Source organism: Lagopus muta, chromosome 28, assembly GCF_023343835.1.
Source record: "Lagopus muta isolate bLagMut1 chromosome 28, bLagMut1 primary, whole genome shotgun sequence".
Taxonomy (NCBI): Eukaryota; Metazoa; Chordata; class Aves; order Galliformes; family Phasianidae; genus Lagopus; species Lagopus muta.
This window is the reverse complement of record NC_064460.1, coordinates 1,118,517-1,132,457: the sequence shown is the minus strand read 5'-3', so window position 1 is coordinate 1,132,457 and position 13,941 is coordinate 1,118,517. Positions and strand designations below refer to the sequence as shown.

General features: G+C 54.8%; 1 protein-coding gene across 1 annotated transcript; it reads right to left on the bottom strand.

Moving 5' to 3' along the window:
- Positions 1-373: 373 nt before the first annotated feature.
- LOC125685368 (uncharacterized) lies at positions 374-2,536 on the bottom strand. The gene is made up of 6 exons (XM_048928363.1): positions 2,530-2,536; positions 2,260-2,378; positions 1,667-1,856; positions 1,496-1,567; positions 1,326-1,397; positions 374-1,227 (listed from the first exon to the last, which is right to left on the bottom strand). Exons 1-6 carry the CDS (start codon positions 2,534-2,536, stop codon positions 374-376), a joined length of 1,314 nt encoding a protein of 437 aa, XP_048784320.1.
- Between the last annotated feature and the right edge of the window lie 11,405 nt (positions 2,537-13,941).

Genomic DNA, 13,941 nt, shown 5'->3' with positions numbered 1-13,941 from the left:
CCCCCACCCCTTTCCCACCCCCCGATCAACATTGCCCAGCCCAAAGTCTGCATAGTCCAACACTGGTGCACTCCTCCTGCTTCACAGTCCCACGCTGCCCCAGTCTGAGATACTGATGGTGCACAGCCCCGTTTTGGAGGGGTAGAGCTGGGGCCGGTGCCGGTGCCCCTGGAACACTGCCGCTGCTCTCTGGGTGCCGCGGGGGCCAGCAAGGAGCCCAGGGCTGCAGGGAGCCACGTTCATGGGCTGCGGCCACGTCTCCTGCTGCACCAAGTGGGCCGCTTTCTTGGTCCACTCCCACTTGGGCCACTGTCGGGGTGTGATGGGCACCCAGTCCTCATGCTGGCCACTGCGCTGACACAGCCAGCTTCGCCTAGCGTGGCTGTTGGTGGGCTGGAACACCCTGGCACGGCGGCAGCTTCCTCTTCCTGGCTGGGATGCTGCCAGCGTGCTGCTTGCGCCTGCTGCTCTTGCCTTTAGTGCTGGCGCAGGCGGGCGTTGGGCGCTTGGCCGGCTCGGTGCCGTCCCCGTGCTGCGTGCTTGCCACGCGGCAGGAGATGCAGCCAGCTGGAAGTGCCAGGCGGCTGAGGACCACGCGGGGCTGCTTCTGCCGTGCCTCTTCCACCAGTTGTCCAGTGTGCACCAAAGGAGGCACACGATGCTTGGCCGGCTCGGTGCCGTCCCTGTGCTGCTGGTCTGCCACGCGGCAGGAGACACAGCCGGCTGGAAGTGCCAGGCGGCTGAGGACCACGCGGGGCTGCCTACGCCGCACCTCTTCCAGGAGATGTGCCGTGCAGGGCGAAGGAGGCGTGGGGGCAGCCAGGGAGCTCAGCAGGGACAGGTGTGGAGGTGTGATGGGGGCCAGCAGAAAAGGGCTGCGGGGCAGCAGCTCAGAGAGCTGCCCAGGGGATGCTGGCTGCCCCCAGAATGGGTCACTGAGGGTCGCGGCAGCCTGTGTCTCTTTGCTGAGCTCCCTGCTGCTCCTGGGGAAGTCAGGGAGCTCTGCGATGAAAGGAGACGAGTCCAGACTGCTGGGGACATCCGGGCTCGGTGGCTCCGTGGCTGCGATCCACCTCCTCAGCTCTTCTTGCTCACGGCCGTCCAGTTCCGGCAGCAGCTGGTTCCCAAGATTTTCCTCTTGCACCGTGGCAGCGTCTCTGGTCTCCTCCCTTGGGACAACAGGCAGGTCCTGGTTCTCCTGCGGGACCTCCAGAGTGCTCAGCTCTTCTGAAAAAGCAAGAACATCCCCAGAATGATGATGGCAGCCTTCCCACAGCCTCTCTCTGCAGACACCCACCCACCAGCTCCACAGCCCCCACACTCACCCTCGCTGATCCCCGTGAGCACATGGCCCATTTCCACGTTGTCGTCTGGAATGTCAGTGCTCGCTGTCGCTCCTGGGAAAGGAAGAAAATCCCCAGCAGGGCCATGCCAGCTGTTGCTCACCCACTCAGTGCAGACACTCTCGTGCCAGTTCTTCATCGCCCACACTCACCCTCGTTGATCCAGGTGAGCAGATCATCGACGTCTGCGAAGCCATCCGCAGGATCTGCGCCAGTCCTTGCATCTGGAAATATGAAGAAAATGCCCAGCGGGGCAATGCCAGCTTTCCCGCAGCCCCACGCAGTAGACAGCCTGCCTCCTGCCCTGCAGCCCCTGAACTCACCGCGTGATTGCAGCGTGGCTGTGCTGCAGGTGAGCAGAGCCGTGGCGGGGTGGGGGCACACGTCGGTGGGCGCTGGGTGCCCCTGGTCCTCCGAGAGCAGCACGGCATCTTGGAAGGGCTCCATCAGCGGCTCCCAGGTGGTGGGCAGGGTGCAGGGCATGGGGAGCACCTGCTCCTGCAGGGAGGGTACCTGCAAAAGAACTGGGGGGGGGCCGGGGTGGCCAGGGGCCTGCGGCAGGCAGGTACCTGCAGGCTGCAGGGGCTCCGCGTGGAGTGGCATGGCCCCGGGCCACAGCCCCATCGGCCGCTGGGGCGGCAGCGTCCCTGTGGGCAGGGGACGTCCCGGGCAGGGAGCAGGGGCGGGGGGGGGAGCCGTCCCTGGGTGCAGCCCCCCAGGTAGGAGCAGCAGCACCGGTAAGTGCAGCCCCGCGGTTGGGGTCAGGCCCACAGGTGGCAGCTGAGCCAGGGTTGGGGGCAGCCCCCCAGGCGGGAGCTGCGCTGCCTGTCCCCAGACACCTGGGAGCCTGGGCCAGACAGAGGGCCGAGGTGCCAGGTGGGTGGCAGTGGGGACAGGGAAGGGTTGGGGGGGGTACCGGCATCGGTCCACGGATGGTGGGCTGCATCCAGGTGGGGTCCGGTGGCGGCACAGTCGCAAGAAGGAAAATGGCGTCGGGTGTCAGAGGCACCGTCAGCGCTCCTCGAGGGAATCTCTCTGTGGGGAAATGCCAGAAGGGGCACTGGGCTGAGACCTGGGTCACAGGAGTGGGAACTGGGGTGCTGGGGTGAGATGTGGGGTCACAGGGGTGAGATTTGGGGTGCTGGGGTCAGCTGGAGCGTCAGAGCAGGGGGAGATGCTGCCTTACCTGCCATGACAGCTGGAGAGTGGCAGTTGGGGGAGCCCCTCCCCCCACGGGTGACCGTTGGGCTCAGCCCCTTTCCCCCTGGCTTGCCATGCTTTCAGTTTTCGTAGCCAAACATCCTCCCATCCCCGTCGTTTCCCATCCCAATGATCAGTGACCATCCCGCTGGGCATTTTGCAGCCCACTGCTCTTCCTTACCAAGGCTCTGCCCGTCCCTGTGGGGACTTGCCATCCCTGCAGTGAGTTATCCCTCCAGCAATGGTTTCCCCTCCCACTAAGGATATCCCATCCCAGTCATTTCTGGTCATCACCACCCAGCACATCCTATCACACCACCATCTCTATCCAGACCATGGCTAAGGACTTAAACTGCCAGCATTAATTACCACCTCTTGAAAGTGGTGGCAGCCGTGCTAGGCCAATTAGGCAGGTAACAGAGAGAGTGGAGGGGTGCTGGAACAGCTGCCCAGAGAGGCTGTGGATGCCCCGTCCCTGAAGGTGTTCAAGGCCAGACTGAATGAGGCCCTGGGCAGCCTGGTCTACTACGAAATGGAGGTTGGAGGCCCTGCATGTGGCAGGGGGTTGGAGCTTCGTGATCCTTGAGGTCCCTTCCAACCCTGGCCATTCTGTGATTCTGCGCCAGCGCTTGATGCAAGGTTGTTCTTGGAGGGAGAGCAGGAGCTTCTAAAGCCACTGTGGAAACAACAGCAGAGAGCTTTTGCTGCACTGCTGCTGAGCGCTCTTCTGCACACACAGAACGTTATAATGCTATTACGGTTTTGTGTAAGACTTCTGTGTGTGCCACATTGTAACCAGCTTCCCCTCTGGTTTTATTTGTCTCTGCAAGAGGGATGACTTAGTCCTGCTTACTGACCTGCTCTTCCTCTCTCTTCTCCCCACCCTCTGCCTGCTCCCTTGGTGCAGCTTTTGCTCCTGGACGAACAGAAGTGATGAGGAATGGCTGTGGATATGAGGAACTTGAAGGAATCCACCTTGTTCAGACCAGGTAAACGCCATGTTTTCTCCCCCAGCATCATTTCACAGCCCGTGTCGCACTGTGTTTAGCAACAGAGCCTCATAAAACTTTGGTGTGACTATTCTCTGTGTTGTGTGTGACATTTTTCCTCTTTCCCTCTAGCTCAGCCCTCAGAAGATGCTGTCTGCCCCAGTTTCTGCAGAGCTTCACACTATGGGCCAGGGGCACAAGCACGCATGTGTGCACCTGACAACTGCAGGGAGCTTGCTTTGCAAAAGCAAAAGAATTCAGAGGTAACCACCTACAGTTCAGTAAGCGATTTCAGTATTTATTTCTGACTGTGGCAATTCCTTCAGTTCAGAAGTCACACTTAATTTACAGTGCCTGCTTTAATTCTGACCAAGGTTGCAGTGGCAGCTGGCTTCCCAAGGCTGCAGTACGTGGTGGTGGCACAGCCTCGGGCGTCTGCATTTGTGCCAATGCCACATTTCCTTTCTCTGTCTCGCAGGTCAGCTGGCGCTAGAAGTGGACGGCATCCAGTGTGAGTGAAGGTCAGTGCAGGAGCAGCTGCTGCTGGGAGGAAGGAAGTGCAGGTTGATGGACACTGACGCTTCTCCTGGTACGGCACCAGAGGAGGCAGCAGTGATGCTGGGGGCAGTTGCAGAAGAACATGAGGAGCTCCTCAGCAGGAAGCCACAGACCCTGCAGAAAGCTGCAGCAGACTCAGAGCACACGTGGATGCCCAGGAGGAAATGCAGGCCCAGCGTTTGAGCAGCGCCTGGCCACGGAGTGCTGTGGCCCAAGAACAAAGCTGTTCTGCCTTTGCCCAGATGGCTTTCCAAGGTGGAATTGTCTGTCCTCATGAAAACCAGAGGGCTGACTCATCCAAATGCTGGCTGATTGCTTGGAAGCCCAAATCCTTCCGGCCTCCAATCTGGGGGCAGCCTGGGTGCAACATCTCCTGGGTCTGATCATGCGGTGCCTGAGCGAGAGGATGACCCAGGCTGGTTACACAAGAGTCATCTTAATTTCTCTGTTTTGTTACTTCAGATAACGCCATTGGGTGGCCCTCATGTTTTCTTACAATTTGGTACCAGGCCTGGTGACTTTGGGCCAGAGCCCCAAAGGCTGCATCCAGCCCAGGGGCTCACAGCCACAGCCCCAGTTCGAGAGGCTGGCACACGCCCTGGGCCTAAAGATGCTGCCAGAGAAGCCGGGAGTGGCCCTGGGGCCTAAACACACAGCCAGAGAGACTGGCACCGGCCAAGGCACCTGAAGCATTCCTCCTCTGGAAAATTGCTGCCAGGCTCCCATCTTCATGTCAGACCTTAAAAAGGAAGCAGAGCGCAGACTTCATAGGGTGCAACTTGTGCCTCTCTGCTCCGTGGGTTGCTTGGTGTGCCATGCCCAGCAGGTTTTTCAGCAAACCGCGCTGAAGTCACGGCAGAGAGCCAGGTGCTCAGCTGGGGACATGGGCGGTCAGCAACACCTGTGGGGGAAAAGGGGGCCTGGGGCACTTGCTGACAGAAGCCATGGCAGTCAGACACCAGCTGCAGCTAGGGATGGGCAGGCAGTTCTTGCAGCCAGCTGATTTCCAAGCATTGCCTTCCTCAAGAGACGACATTGCATGGCAGAAGAAAGCTGGGAAAATGCTTCTTCGTCATGATTTTTTCACTTATTGGTACTTTCTGTAGGTTCCTCTCCAAAAGGAGAACTCAGGAATCAAGGCAGCTGAAGATTGCAACGCTGCAGGCGATGTCAAGTAAGCATCCGTTTGGAGTGCAGGAAGGGGCAGTGAGAAGTGAACTATCAGTTGTGTTTGAGCTGTCAAAGTAGCATCTTTCTGTTTTCTGGGGGGACATGGGCTTACTGGTCAGTACTTCTGCTGCCTGCTGGTGTCTGTGAAATCAACACACGATCTGTTCTTGTAGGGACAAAACCTGTGCATCTGTGGAGCGGTGCGGGGCAAGGGGGGAAACGGAAAGCCTCCACAGGTAAGAAGCTCCTGTGAGCTGTGGTGTGGGCACTGCCTCTAAACAGGGCTGCATGAAGGGCTGCTGTGCTGGAGGGGAGAGGAAGGGACTGCAGTTCTGTGCTGACTGCAGAAGTGGCACAAGGCTGCAGCAGCAGAAAGGCAAACTGACAAAACTGCTGCTGAAGACCAGAAGTTTGTGGTTGGCAGTGCTCAAATCTTCCTCCAAAGAGATGCTCTTCATGTCTTTCTTGTCTCCTTTGTGTCAGAAGCTGATGCCAGTGGCCTTCCTCTGAAGCGCAGCCATGTGGAAAGCCAGGAGTGTAGCACAGCACCCAAGAGAGGTACAGACACACAGTAGGCATCTGGGTTTGGTGCACTGTCTTTCTAGTTAGGCTTTCTGCCTGTTCTTTCCTGGGACTGTTCTCAATGCATGTTGCTTGGGGTTTTAATCCCTGGGATAGACAGTTACCTCTCCTTTCCTGATTTATAATGGGAACCCAACGTTCACCCAAGATCCCTTGCTGTGAACATAGTACAGGAGAGCTGGCATTGACTCTTTGGGATTTTTTCTTGCTTTTCCCAGCAGTGGCGAGCAGCTCAGATGTGCCGGAGGACATCACGGACATCCAGGGTTTGCTCTCTTGGATCAATGGTGAGTTTGGGGCTGCAGAGCTGCAGGTGCGTGTTTGCACAGAGTGGGTGTGAGAAGGCTCTCATCGCCATTTGGGGGATGTTTTTGCATTTTCAGACGTGGCAAGAGCTGCTGAGGTCCCCCATGAGAACCCCAGCAGCTCCGCCCCAGCATGCTTCATTGCTGAGCTCCCTGACAACCCCAGGGACAGCAGAGAGCTCAGCACACAGGCTGCCTCTGAGACGCCAACCGACCCTTTCTGGGGGCTTCCTCCATCCCCCGGGTTCCTGCCTGAGCTGCAGTGCGGGCTGTCGGAGCTGCGCCCTGTCGTGCCACCACCGAGTGCTCCACTCAGCCCACGGCCGACCACCTTGGCTGTCAGCGCACCTCTCTCAGCCCAAAGAGCACAGCCCATTGAGGAGGTGCAGCAAAGGGAGCCCCAGGTGGGTCAGGCAGAAAAGAAGAACAGGGGCAGCACCAAGCAGGGGGCCAAGCGCCCTGCGCCTGCCGGCACCCCCCAGAAAGGGGAGAGCTCCCAGCAGGAGCAGCCCAACAGCAGCGCCCCAGCCAAGAGAAGGAAGCTGCCGCCGCAGAGAGATAGAACAGTGAGAAAGGGCCACAAACACCCGTGCCAAGGGAAGCTGTCTGGGGCCAGCGCAGGAGCCAGCGGCAGCGGGCAAGTGGGCACTGCCAGCGAGCTGCGCATGCACCTGTGTGAATCCATCCAGGCTGTGCACCCGCTGGGGCAGAGGGTGACTGTGATGGGGCCGCTGCGCCGGCCACCCTCTCTGCAGCCCCAGCCTACGGCCAGTGCTGGCCCCGCTGCTCCCCAGCCCCAACCTGCCAGCACAGACCGGGTGGCGCCAGCACCTCCAGGCAGCACGGCGCGAGAGGAGGGCACTGCAAAGAAAATGGCGCCGAGCTGCCCGTGCCCGCCCTTGCGGGGGAGCTCACCGCTGCAGAGGGACCCACCATCACAGTATCATAAACCACAGCCTCAGCCACAGCACCCCATGGAATTTGTGCCCTGCGTGGGACCCCGGGCAAGTGGCGGTGCGGCACCCACAGCACTGGAGGAGTCACTGCCCATCACAGCTGAGCAGCGGCCCGAGCGGGAGCACATGAAGAAGCTGGCCCAGGAGGAGCGGCAGCAGGCGGCCCGGCTGATGAAGATCGGCCCGGTGCAGTTCCTGGTGCAGCGGGAGATAGACATGGCCATAGCTGACCACTACGGCTACCCGTAACCCTGCGCTCCTTGCCGGCCCCGCAGCACCAGGCAGCAGCAGCAGCGTTCCAGGGGCACCACCAGCGGCCCCATCCCTCCCCTCCAGAACTGAGCCGTCCTCCAGAGTCAGCATTGCAGTGGGATGGGACGTTGTCTGGGCGCTCAGCTATGGTGGGACAGGAATTGTAGGATTACTGTTGGTTCTCTTTATCATTGTGTTCTCGGATAGGTTATTAAAAGCTTTGCATTCCCTTTGCTACGTCCCTCTGCCTGCAGTCATTTGTGCCGTGTCACAGCCCCCCAGCTCCCCACGGCCGCCTCCAGGGCAGGATAGGGCACCACGGATGGCCCATGCCACCAGCAGCCCCAGCCCTCCTCTCTCCCTGCAGTCCTTTGTGCGGCGGGATGCCGAGGGCGTTTCACAGAGCTCTCCTGCGCTGCCCAGTGCCGTGAATTGCCGTGGGGATGGGCAGCAGGCAGGGCGGATGGAGGGGAATCGCAATCGCATCAGTCACCGCGGCCAGAAGAGACTCCAGCAGCGGCAGCAGGGGCAGTTCCCACGGAGGGGGGAAGCAGGGGCGGCTGGGCCTGCCATGCAGACGGACAGGCATCAGATGCCTCCCACGTCACGGCTCTTCTGCCTCCACACCGTTTGGCTCCTGGCAGTTTTGTCTTCACACAGGGACCCGGCGAACTCTGTACACCCAGAGCAGGATTTTCCAGGGGGCGGCCGCTCACGAGTGCTGCCCCCCAGGGCTCGGTATTGGGGCCGCTCCTATTGAACACTGTTATCAGTGATCTTGAGCAGGGCACTGAGGGTGCCCTCGGCACGTTCACAGATGGCACTGAGTTCAGAGGCAGCGCTGATCTGCCAACCTGAGCAGTTCCATGATTCTGTGGTTCTATGATGCCACATCCATTCCAAGTCCATCCCATACCAGGGCCCATCCCATATAGATCCCATTTCCTGATATCCCATCCCGCATCCATCCCATATCCATATCCCCGCACCCCACATCCCAACCCCACATCCAACATCCCAGCCCCAATTCCAAATCTCATTCCCAATCCCTCACCCCAAGCCCATCTCACACCCATCAATCCCAACTCCTCCTCCCAAATCCCGATCCCGATCCCACATCCCATCCCCCATAGCAATAGGGAACACTCCGAGCCCCTCCCCCACAACAGTTCAGCCCCGCCCCCGGAATCTCGTTAGTCAGGGCCAGTTCCGCCCCTTTCGTGCCTCTCATTGGTCAGCGGCAGCCCCGTCCCGCCCCGGACTCTCATTAGTCAGGGGAAGTTCCGGCCCGTTCGTCCCTCTGATTGGTCAGCAGCACCGCCGCCAGCTCCGATTGGCTGAGGCGCAGCGCGCGGGAACGGCCGTTGGCAGCCGGCTCTCCCCTCAGACGGTGCCGGTCCCACAGCCGCTGTGCGCCGGAGCTGTCCGGGCAGCACCGAGACGGAACCGCGGCAAGGCGGGAGCGGTGCTGAGGACAGCGGCGCCGGAGCCGTGAGGGACGGAGAGCGGCACCGGGACAAGGAAGGAAGCCTGCGCGGCCATCCGCCACCTTCGTGTGGGGTGAGGGGCTGGGAGCAGGGCTGGGATGTGGGGATGTGGACGGAGACAGGATGGGGTGTGGGGAAGTGGGATATATATGGGACGGGCTGTGGATGTGGGATCGGTATGGGGCTCCGGGGAGCTCTGGGAGAGATACAGGGGGCTGACGGGGAAATCGAGGGGGCGAGGAAGCTGTGGGGAGCTGGGGAGGGCTGCGGGGGGGCAGGGGGCTGCAGAAGGCTGTTGGGGTGCAGGGAGGCACACGGGGCTGGAGTGGGCTGTGGTAGAGGATTGGGGTAAACGGGGCTCCAGGGGTGGGTCTGGGGGATTTGGGGCAATAGAGGGCTGTGAGGAGGTTAGGGGAGACACGGTGCTATAGGGAGCATTGGAGGGGGTTTGTGGAGGGACTCCAGGGGCTGGGGAGAGCATTGGAGGGGGTTTGTGGAGGGACTCCAGGGGCTGGGGAGAGCGATGGGGAGGGATATAGAAGGCTAAGGGAGGATATTAGAGAATGTGGTTGTATAGATGTCTGTAGGGGGCAAATAGGTGGGCTAGAAGGGGATAAAAACCTCAGATTTAATGGGGAAAAAAGGCATTTCAGGTAAAAAACCCCAGATTTAAGAGGAATAACCCCACATTTAAGGGCAAAAAAAGGAATTTCTAGCAGGAAACCATCGATATAATGGGATAATCAGGGATTTCTAGCAGAAAAAAAACATATTTAAGGGGAAAAACCCCAGATTTCAGGGGAAAATCAGGGATTTCTGGGAGAAAACCTCAGATTTAAGGGGAAAAACAGGGATTTCTAGCAGAAAAACCGAATATTTAAGGGGAAAAACCCCAGATTTAAGGGGAAAAACAGAGATTTCTAGCAGAAAAATCCGTATTTAAGGGGAAAAACCCAAGATTTCAGATGAAGAACAGGGATTTCTAAGAGAAAACTCCAGTTTTAACGGGAAAAACCCGAGATCTAATGGGAAAAACAGGGATTTCTTGGAGAAAACCCCAGATTTAAGGGGACAAAAAGGGATTTCAAGCAGAAAAATCCATATTTAAGGCTAGAAACAAGGATTACTGGGAGAAAACACCCGATTTAAGGGAAAAAAAAAAACAGATTTAAATGGAAAAACGGATGTCAAGCAGAAAAAGCCATATTACAGGGGAAAAGCCCCAGATTTAAGGGGAATAGAGGGATTTCTCTGGGAAATCCCGACATTTAATTGAAAAACAGGGATTTCTAGCAGAAAAAGCCATATTTAAGTGGAAAAACACAAGATTTAAGGGTAAAAGAGGGATTTCTAGCAGAAAAAGCCATATTTAAGTTGAAAAACCCCAGATTTAATGGGAAAAAACATGGATATCTAGCAGGATAAAGCCACATTTAAGTTGAAAATCATGGATTTCTGGGAGAAAACACCAGATTTAAGAAGAAAATTTCCAGATTTAGTGGGAAAAACAGGGATTTCTAGCAGAAAAGGCCATATTTAAGGGCAAAAATCCCAGATTTAAGGGGAAAAACAGGGATTTCTGGTAGAAAATGCCATATTTCTGGGAAAAAAAAACCAGATTTAAGGGAAAGACAGGGATTTCTGGGAGAAAAAAAACAGTATTTCAGGAGAAATATACCAGATTTAAGGGGAAAAAAACCCCAGATTTAATGGGAAAAATAGGGATTTCTTGCAGAAAAAGACATATTTAAGGGAAAAACCCAAGATTTAAGGGGAAAAACAGGGATTTCTTGGAGAAAACCCTGGTTTTAATGGAAAAAAAAAAAAAAAAACAGATTTGAGGAGAAAAACAGGGATTTCCAGCAGAAAAAGCCACATTTAAGGGGAAAAAACCCAGATTTAAGGGAAAACAGGGATTTCTGGGGGGAAAAAAACAGTATTTCAGGAGAAATATACCAGATTTAAGGGGAAAAACAGGGATTTCCAGCAGAAAAAGACATATTTAAGTTGAAAAACCCCAGATTGAAGGGGAAAAGGAGGGATTTCTTGAGAAAACCCCAGATTTCAAAGGAAAAACACCAGATTTAAAGGGATAAACAGGGATTTCTAGCAGAAAAAGCCAAATTTAATGGGAAATACCCCAGATTTAAGGGGAAAAACAGGGATTTCTTGCAGAAAAAGCCAAATTTAAGGGGAAAAACGGATTTCTAGTAGAAAAGGCCATATTTCTGGGAAAAAGCCCAGATTTAAGGGAAAAATGGGGATTTCAAGTAGAAAACGCCATATTTAAGTTGAAAAATCCCAGATCTAATGGGAAAAACATGGATATCTAGCAGGATAAAGCCATATTTAAGTTGAAAATCATGGATTTCTGGGAGAAAAGACAAGATTTAAGAAGAAAATTTCCAGATTTAGTGGGAAAAACAGGGATTTCTAGCAGAAAAAGCCATATTTGAGGGGAAATACCCCAGATTTAAGGGAAAAAAACAGGGATTTCTTGCCGAAAAAAGTCAAATTTAAGGGGAAAAACTTCAGATTTAAGGGGAAAAACAGGGATTTCTGGGAGAAAAAGCCATATTTAAGGGGGAAAACCCAGATTTAATCGGAATAACATGGATATCTAGCAGGACAAAGCCATATTTAAGTTGAAAATCATGGATTTCTGGGAGAAAACACCAGATTTAAGGGGATAACCCCAGATTTAATGGGAAAAAAGGGATTTCTTGCCGAAAAAGCCATATTTAAGGGAAAAAAATGGATTTCTAGCAGAAAAGGCCATATTTAAAGGGAAAAACACCAGATTTAATGAGTGACACAGGGATTTCTAGCAGAAAAAAATAATATTTAAGGGGAAAATACCCCACATTTACGTGAAAAACAGATATTTCTTGCAGAAAAACATCAGATTAAATTGGAAAAACAGGGATTTCTGGGAGAAAACCCCAGATTTAAAGGGATAAACAGGGATTTCTCGCAGAAAAAGCCATATTTCAGGGGAAAATTCCCAGATTTAAGGGGAAAAACAGGGATGTGAAGCAGAAAAAGCCACATTTAGGGGGAAAAACTGCAGATTTAATGGGACAAACAAGGATTTCTAGCAGAAAACCCTTGTTTTAAAGAGATAAACCCCAGATTTAAGGGGAAAAGCAGGGATTTCTAGCAGAAAAATCCATATTAAATGGGAAAAATCCCAGATTTAAGGGGAAAAACAGGGATTTCTTGGTGAAAACCCCAGTTTTAATGAAAAAAAAAAAAACAGATTTAAGGGGGAAACCAGGGATTTCTAGCAGAAAAAGCCATATTTAAGGGAAAAAAAACCCAGATTTAAGGGGAAAAACAGGGATTTCTTGCCGAAAAAGCCAAATTTAAGGGGAAAAACTTCAGATTTAAGGGGAAAAACAGGGATTTCTGGGAGAAAACCCCAGATTTAAGGAGAAAAAATAGGGATTTTCTAGCAGGAAAAGCCATATTTAAGGGAAAATACCCCAGATTTAAGGGGAAAAAGAGGGATTCTGGGAGAAAACCCCAGATTGAATGGAAAAACAGAGATTTCTAGCAGAAAAAGTCAAATTTAAGGGGAAAACCCCCAGATTTGAGGGGAAAAGCAGGGATTTCTAGCAGAAAAAGCCATATTTAAGGGGGAAAACCCCAGATTTAATGGGAAAAACTGGGATTTCTGTGAGAAAAAAACCAATATTTCATGGGAAATACCCCAGATTTAAGGAAAAAAACAGGGATTTCCTAGTAGGAAAGCCGTATCTAAGAAGAAAAGCACCAGACTTAAGGGGGAAAAACCCCAGATTTAAGAAAAAAAACAGGGATTTCTTGCTGAAAAAGCCATATTTAAGGGGAAATACCCCAGATTTAAAGGGAAAAACTGGAATTTCTGAGAGAAATCCCCAGATTTAAGGGAAAAAACCTCAGAGACTCGGAAAGTTTTGTGGAGAACTCGCTGGGATGCATTCACGTAGGTAATGTTTGAGCGCCCAGACGCTCAATGTTTGCGCCGCAGGAGGAGGCGCTGGATGCTGAAATGGAAGCCGGGGCTTCTGTCTCCCAGCAGGCAGGCGTCGTCAGCTCCACTCTGGAGCGCGCCGTTGTTTGCGCTGACCTCAGGACATCCCTGAGCGTGCCCTGAGTGTTGTGTGCTGTGTGGCCCAGCCCCAGAAGGGGATTCCCACATGGCAGGAGGGAGAGGGTGAAGAGCCTGAGGGCCCTTTCCTCGGCTTCGGCTCCTCTGTGCCCTGTTGCTGGCCGCAGAGAAGGGCTGCCCGCTGGGCACAGGGAGCGCCTTGCAGCCCCCTCCTCATCCTGTGCGGAACGCCACTCCCAAAACAGGTGCCATTGTGGAACCTTCCCCATGTCACAGCCGTCACCTTGGTCACTGCCGCCCCACCCGGAGCACTCGTCTCTGAGAGTGCTGGGCAGGTGGCAGCCATGTCCAGCACGAAGAGAGCGAGAGAGGAGGAGAGAGTGGTTTTAAATGGGAAGAGGGAGCTGGGGGCCCCAGAACCGAAGAGGAGGAGGGGGCCCACCATGACCATCAGGCAGCGGAGGGAGAGGAGGAAGGGAGCCCGGTTCCATCGCGCCCGGGCCAGCGCTGTGAGCGACCATGGGGAGCCCATGGAGGTGGATCCGCCTCCAGAGGAGCCCATGGAGGTGGATCCGCCTCCAGAGGAGCCCATGGAGGTGGATCCGCCTCCAGAGGAACCCATGGAGGTGGATCCGCCTGCGGCACAGCTGGCCTGGCACCACACCACCGTGCCAGGCCCTGTGTTGGCGCGGTCACAGCTCCGCCATCGCTGGTCCGGGCGCTCGGCTCCCTACCCGCTGCGTGGCCCCCGCCCCCGGCATTAGCTGGGTGGCATTGCTAACATCTGCTCCTCCTCCACCTTGTTGCTCCTCTGCGGTTCTGCGGGCCCCCGGTTCCATCTTCCCCCCGTAGGAGTTAGGTCCCACTTCTGGGCTTTGTTGTTGATTTTAGTGTTAGCTTAGTTTTAGTGTTCAGTTCAGTTTTAGCATTAGGCATAGGTTCCTGTTAGGAGTTTAGCGTTAGGCATAGGTTACTGTTAGGAGTTTAGGGTTAGGCATAGGTTACT

What these genes read in the sequence shown, in the direction of transcription:
- LOC125685368 (XM_048928363.1), bottom strand. An exon ending in CCATCCGTGGACCGATGCCG is followed by an intron (nt 1,857 to 2,259) that starts GTACCCCCCCCA and finishes GTTCTTTTGCAG; the next exon opens with GTACCCTCCCTGCAGGAGCA. An exon ending in GCTCACCTGGATCAACGAGG is followed by an intron (nt 1,398 to 1,495) that starts GTGAGTGTGGGC and finishes TTCCTTTCCCAG; the next exon opens with GAGCGACAGCGAGCACTGAC.